This window comes from Alosa sapidissima, chromosome 22, assembly GCF_018492685.1.
Source record: "Alosa sapidissima isolate fAloSap1 chromosome 22, fAloSap1.pri, whole genome shotgun sequence".
NCBI classification, from domain to species: domain Eukaryota; kingdom Metazoa; phylum Chordata; class Actinopteri; order Clupeiformes; family Clupeidae; genus Alosa; species Alosa sapidissima.
The window spans coordinates 26748587-26755870 of record NC_055978.1 but is presented as its reverse complement, the minus strand read 5'-3'; the positions used below and the strand labels follow the sequence as shown (position 1 = coordinate 26755870).

At 41.9% G+C, this 7284-nt stretch overlaps 1 protein-coding gene across 1 annotated transcript; it reads left to right on the top strand.

The window, feature by feature from the left end:
• Positions 1-955: 955 nt before the first annotated feature.
• Positions 956-7209, top strand: kcng3 (potassium voltage-gated channel, subfamily G, member 3). Its single transcript, XM_042078763.1, has 2 exons — positions 956-1581; positions 5702-7209. Exons 1-2 carry the CDS (start codon positions 956-958, stop codon positions 6345-6347), a joined length of 1272 nt encoding a protein of 423 aa, XP_041934697.1. The 3' UTR covers positions 6348-7209.
• The last annotated feature ends 75 nt before the right edge of the window (positions 7210-7284 follow it).

The following is a 7284-nucleotide window of genomic DNA, read 5'->3' as shown; positions in this document are numbered from 1 at the left end:
AAGTAAACGGCATACAAGAGACACAAGAGATCTGCACTGCAAGGTTAGACATGTTGAGGATCGCTAAGAGTAGCTCCTATCATCACATAACACTACTGGGTGTTTGTTGTAGAACTTAGTACCTTCGATTATCTATTTTTGCTGTTCAGGTCTTAGATTTGAAGTTCAAAAGTGAGTTATTGGTGTGTGGCGCATCCTTTTTTCACTGATATCAGTGTGTCATGCTTTTTTATACCTTTTGCATTCTCACTGAGACATAATGCGATTATGTCTCAGTGTATGATTTGTAGTTAAAACTTGTTGCATTCTATTACATTTTTGTTTTGTCACTCAGTGAATAAGATTTCATGGAACCTGATCATTGTTCCTGCAATAGAAAGTTCTGAAATGTTTCTGTAAATGAATGCATTAACTTTTATAACCAAATGTCTTCGTCTATAAATGCACATTATCAACTCATTGACTTTGTTATTAGGAAGGGTCATGCAATATTTCACATTATAATATCATTTAACCAGCAAATAAACCACTTTAGTATAAGGAAATATGACGGGTGTAGTGTAGACAATTTCGTGTTTTACGCATGGGAATCCTTAGTATTGATCCATTACGCTCGGTGTGCATGGAAGCATAATCGAACACCTAATGCAGAGGGGTGTGCTCAGTGACATCATTAGTGGTCCTTGAACGCACTAATCAGCCTGTTTCAGTAACGGGTTAGTTAACGCCAATCGAGGGCTACCCCCAACACCATGCGCACTACAATCAACTCCGAGCAGAGGAGTGGATGTAACCGGGTGTCATAACGTGTGTAGGCTCTTGGAAAACCATGTCTGTAGGAAATTATTTTACAGATAACAGAAATGACAGAAAAGGGGTATTTTAGAATGGATAGTGCGATGCATTTTCTCTGTCGTGATTTTGCACCCTTGGCGTTTCATGACAACACCCCATAATGAAGTTCGGAAAGAACATCTGTATTCTCAACGTCGGGGGCACCAAGTATGCATTTACAAGGGAAATCATAAAGGATTTCCCTCTCCGACGGGTAAGTAGACTGCACAATTGCGCATCCGAAAAAGAGGTTTTGGAGGTGTGTGATGATTATGACCACGAGCGGAATGAGTTCTTCTTCGATAGACATTCAGAGGCTTTCGTCTTCATCATGTTGTACGTGCGTTCGGGGAGGCTGAGATTTGCCCCGAAAATGTGCGAACTCTCTTTCTACAACGAGATGATCTACTGGGGTCTGGAGAGTACACATCTGGAGTTTTGTTGCCAGAGGCGACTCGACGACAGGATGTCCGATACACACACTTACTTTTTCGAGGAGGACGTAAAGGCAGACGAAGAGTCTGGAGACCAGTGCATGACCGTCACGGGCCCTACCGTCAACAGTGAATGGAACATCAGATGGATTGCAAAACTTCGAAGGATTTTTGAAGAACCGACGTCGTCGATCGCTGGTCAAATTTTGGCTGCTCTGTCCGTTATTTTCGTGATCTTATCCATGGTCATTCTTTGTGCAAGTACTCTGCCAGATTGGGAAACAGCCAAAAATAGAAACACAGAGGAACACAGGTAAGAAGTAATTTATCTTCATGACTTAACCAAGCGCAACAATTAATGTGCGACAAAATAATTAATGAATTGAGCCACCCATTTGATTGATTTTAGACATCACATTGTGGATTAGCTAAATTAAACTTGGACACTTCGAAGTGTGCGGCAGCCCCATCATGTAGTTCAGAGACTACATGAAGAATATAAGATAAGCCATGACGTGACGTGCTCGATGGATCAAAGCTTTAAATAGAGACTACAGAATGCAGTGGTCTCACCACACCCTTATATCAATGCACTTGTAGTAAGCCTACTAATAATCAAGTCACTGTGTTCTATCAGGAAGGATAAATTAGCCTATGGATCGTGTCTGTGTGGGCCTGTGAATTATTTTCACCCATCTGCTGAATGTTTTCAAGGAATCCATACTTGATGATGCACAGAGGATTGTGCATGTCAACCTTCTGCTTAGAAGTTAACAGCACATCTCTGTCTCCCTGCTTGGGAAAGACTGTAGAGGGCTTGGGATGTGTCATGGTATACATGCAAAGTAGCCTAAACGTAGGCTGCATTTCCAACGCTCTTGAAAAAAAGCACACAATTAGGGTAGGGGAAATAATATCAATGGCGTAGGCCTTGATAGCCTCAGGATCAAATGGCATAATGTCAAATGAAATGTAATCATTCATTAAAAAAAATAATTTTCATCGGGCTCTGTTGAGGAGAGAAATGTGCGCTCATTTTAGTCAATATTGCGCTCATTTTACTAGATTGTGTGCACAATTTAGAATATTGTGTGCTTGTTGTACTACATAGTGCTCTCATTTTACTAAATTGTAGTCTCATTTTATTAGTTCTTAGTTGGCTAAATTGTGCTCACAATTTAGTAAAATGTGCGCATGTTTTCTGGATATACACTAAAAAAATATCTTGCAATGACCCCTCCAGGGTTCCGTATAAAATGAACACACTATTTAGTAAAACATGGTTGTCACATGATTTAGTAAAACGTGTGCATGATTTACTAAATTGAGAGCACGATCTAGTAAAATGATAGCATGATTTAGTAAAAGCATTGTGTTTAGAGCACACAAAAGAGCATGTTCTCTGGATATACACAGAACATATATTACCTTTGGGGTTTCGACTGCAAAATGAACATTAGCCTAGATAAGAACAAATAAAACACAGTAAAAACACAATAACTATCTAAGGAATATCTAAATTACCATTATACTATAGGCCTACCTGTCTGTTTTCATTGAAATATATGCTAAAGTGCAGGTGACAGCTTGATCAAACAGTATGTCTCACACAAAGACCAGTGTCTTCTCTTTGCTGTTAATGCTCTTCCTTGCATTATGCCTACCTATATAATCTCTAAAAGTGATTACTGTCACAAGCAACAAGGACCAGTTTACTTTGTTGATGATGACCCATTTATACTCTTAAATGGTTTTAGAGTATCAGTGAAACCCGTCTTCTAAGTGCCCTGGATGCAGATGTTCTGTTTTCTGCATTTACTGAGGTCTACATCAGATGATATGGTATAGACATGTTAGCTTATAGCCTTAAACTGTTGAAAGTTTATTTTTGATTGTAGAGTATGTTTAATCATGATTGTTCTACCATTAGACACCTTGAATGACAGTTTTCAAATGAGTTGTATTCAGTCTAATCAGTCACGGTTTGGATACCCATTATATCAACAAATCGATATCGTGCATGTCATCACAACATTTGTTTATTGCAAATGAGTGCTGACTGATATTGTCTTTAGGAACTATTTGATATTTTGTAAATGAGTAATGGTTTGCATGTTTGCAAAATAAGTTATTGCTTGAGGTAGCCTAAGTAACTAGTGACAGTGTGCACTCACATAATAAGTGTATTGCATTAAAGTTCTTAATTAATCAAATGTGTCTTCATTAAATCTAATATCATTGTATAATGACCAACAAAAATGGACTTAACATGCATAACCAAGCTATTGAACAAACATGGCTAGCCTGAGCCACTGTGGATGTATTGCACAGTTATGTCTGTATCTGCCAATGACTTCAATGTTTTTGTACATGTAGCAGACTAGAGGGGTAAATTAAAGCTCATATTAGATCTGGTATTGTATAATGAGACTAACGTGTACCCTGGTATGACCAAAGTGCTCCATGCGTGGACATCGTTAGTCATAACATCATGTGCTCTCATTTGCTAAATTAGTTTGTGCCTGCACCAAGTCTAACAGATTACTGCTATTTACACAGCGTGTGTGTGTGTATGTGTATGTGTGTGTGTGTGTGTGTGTGTGTGTGTGTGTGTGTGTGTGTGTCAGGAAGAGTAAATCAACCTGCAAAAGAAATTAAAGCTCTCTGCAATTTCACATTAAAATTATGTTATGGACATGATGATGGATGGAACAAATGTGCCCCTTCACATGCGTTTTGCCATCCGCACACTGAGTCCTTCTGTTGTTCCATATGGGCAGATATCTGATTTCTGATTAGAGTTTGATATCCCCATCCCTAAAAACAAGCACGATCTTGGCAGAACAACCACACTTGTTCTTGTGGCAGAACAAGATGAACTGTTAAAGGAAACGGGGTCTCCTGCAGGCAAGACGGAGAACCATGCAGTTAGAAGAAAAGGGATTCCTTTGCAGTGCAGTTGTCAGAATTAAACAGAAATGTATGTATGTATGTGGCTTGGATATGGATTCACTTAAACTGAGGAAAAAATAGGACAGAAACCCCATTGTGTGGTGTGCAGTAGATGGCTGGCACATGAAACATGAGAGCATGAAACCATCAAAACTAAAATGCCACATGGAAACAAGGCACCCCTGTCAAAGTCATACCTGTCGAGTACTTTGAAAGGTGACATCAAGAGTTGAAGTTTTCACAAATGTAGGCTAATGCCAAACAAGTAGGCCTACAGGCACTTCGCTTGTCTTACCATGTCCATTGGCTTGAACGCTAATATATATATATATATATATATGGGTCGCGACTTTATGAACATGGGAAATTGTGGGTCCCAAAGTCAGACCACTTAAAGGAGAATTCCGGTGTGATACTGACCTAAAGTGTATTGAAACATGATACCGAGTGTGAACGTATGTCTCATAGCACATCTTGGCTTGTCCCCTGCACTCCAAAATCTGGCGCTAGTTAGCCGATGCTACCAACAGCTTTTTCAATAGTGGTGCTTCGGCATCGGGCTAGCCATGCAAATAAATCACTGTTTTACACCCATTTATGAGGCTCAATGTATCTCCACACTTCATTGGTAGACTTCCGAGGGCCCTGACATTTAAAACGAGACATTGAGAACTTTGAAAAAGCACTGGTAGTTTACTTACAAGACGATTTATACAGACAGTATCTTCACTGAGTTTAGCGTTTGCAGCCATCTTGAATTTAGTCACGATAAGTCGAGCAATGAGTAAGAATGAACAGGTATGATAAGGGATCAGATTCCAAAAATAATTCAGTGGAAATGCATGGATTCCAGTTGCTGCTACTGGAAGAAACTGGAATCCATGCATTTCCACTGAATTATTTTTGGAATCTGATCCCTTATCACACCTGTTCATTCTTACTCGTTGCTCGACTTATCGTGACTAAATTCAAGATGGCTGCAAACATTAAACTTCGTGAAGATACTGTCTGTATAAATCGTCTTGTAAGTAAACTACCAGTGCTTTTTCAAAGTTCTCAATGTCTCGTTTTAAATGTCAGGGCCCTCGGAAGTCTACCAATGAAGTGTGGAGATGCATTGAGCCTCGTAAATGGGTGTAAAACAGTGATTTATTTGCATGGCTAGCCCGATGCCGAAGCACCACTACTGAAAAAGCTGTTGGTAGCATCGGCTAACTAGCGCAAGATTTTGGAGTGCAGGGGACAAGTCGAGATGGGCTATGAGACATACGTTCACACTCGGTATCATGTTTCAATACACTTTAGGTCAATATCACACCGGAATTCTCCTTTAAGAACCACTGATCTACAATACATACTATATGATATAGTGATTCCCCATGTATTCTTCGATCTAATTAATTAATAAGGTATTTTAGGATTGTGATCTTCTGGGGATTGAATGTTTCTGGGCACTGACCACCTGTTTCTCTCTCTCTCAGGACCATCGAGGCCGTGTGCATTGGCTGGTTCACCGCTGAGTGTGGCATGCGTTTCCTGCTCTCCCGCAACAAGTATGACTTCGTCCGTCAGCCGCTGAACCTCTTGGACATCCTGGCCATCAGCCCGTACTACATCCTGCTGGTCACCACGGCGCTGCTGGGCGAGAGCCTGGAGATCCAGCGCGCCGGCACCATGCTGTGCATGCTGCGCATGACGCGCGTCTTCTGGCTGGTCAAGTTGGCGCGCCACTTCCACGGCCTGCAGACGCTGGGCCTGACGCTGCGCCGCTGCCGGAGCGAGCTGGTCATGCTGCTGGTCTTCATGTGCGTGGCCATGGCCATCTTCAGCGCTCTGGCTCAGCTGCTGGAGCACGGCCTGGACCTGGAGCCCAGGAACCACGACTACGACAGCATCCCCGCCGCCAGCTGGTGGGTGATCATCTCCATGACGACGGTGGGCTACGGGGACATGTACCCCATCACGGTGCCGGGGCGCATGCTGGGCGGCGTGTGCGTGGTGTGCGGCATCGTGCTGCTGTCGCTGCCCATCAGCTTTATCTACCACAGCTTCCTGCAGTGCTACCACCAGCAGCGCTTCCGCTCCTCTCGACCCTCCAAGAGCCTCTCGGCCGAGGTCCTCAACTAGTCTGGTGGCCTCCCGTTGGTCTTCATCTGTCACACATGCTGACCCTCTGTTAGCCTTACACAGTCTAGTAGAACTTTTTTTAAAAGTTCTTCTTCATTTTGAACATTGTGTCTTCACCATTTATAATGTTCAAAGCTACTGTTGGGGCCTCCACATATCATTGGTACCCCTGATAAAGATGAGTACAAAAAAAGAGGTATAAAAATGTCCTGTTGGCATTTTACCCTAGTTTCATAATAACATATAAAAATGCAATAGTAATTTTTTCTCTTTATGAGGATTTTTTTCCCAGAGTATGTTTGCTTCCCTTCAAGGTTGGATTTTTCATCATTATGTTCATTGTGAAACTAAGATGAAACGCCAGCACCAATGTTTTTGTAATATTGATTTTTACTCATCTTTACCTGGGGTCCCAATGGGCTGTTCTAATTATAGGAAGCTGTAGTTTATTACAAAATTATTAATCTAAATGTACTATCAGACATTAGTGACACACAAGTGAATTGTTTTCTTTGCAGATATAATACAAAGAGAGATTTCCTTTTGGACTTCCTACTTGTTTGATTGTATTGTTTTTACAAGGAACCAAAGAGATCAAACAAGCACTTCTCTGGTTCAGCTGAACTTGGAGGGCATATCACAGTGCCTGCTGCAGATGGCCAGGTTGTCCTTGTAGAACTGTGCTAAGCCGCTTGGCTTAAGTCAGCCCACAAGAGCCATGTGCCCCCTCCATGTTCCCTAGTCCGGTTCCCATGGTGAGGCCTCTCCATCTTGGTAGATCAGTACCTTAGAGCAGTCTGGCACAGTGTGGGTTCCCATGGTGAGGCCTCTCCATCTTGGTAGATCAGTACCTTAGAGCAGTCTGGCACAGTGTGGGTTCCCATGGTGAGGCCTCTCCATCTTGGTAGATCAGTACCTTAGAGCAGTCTGGCACAGT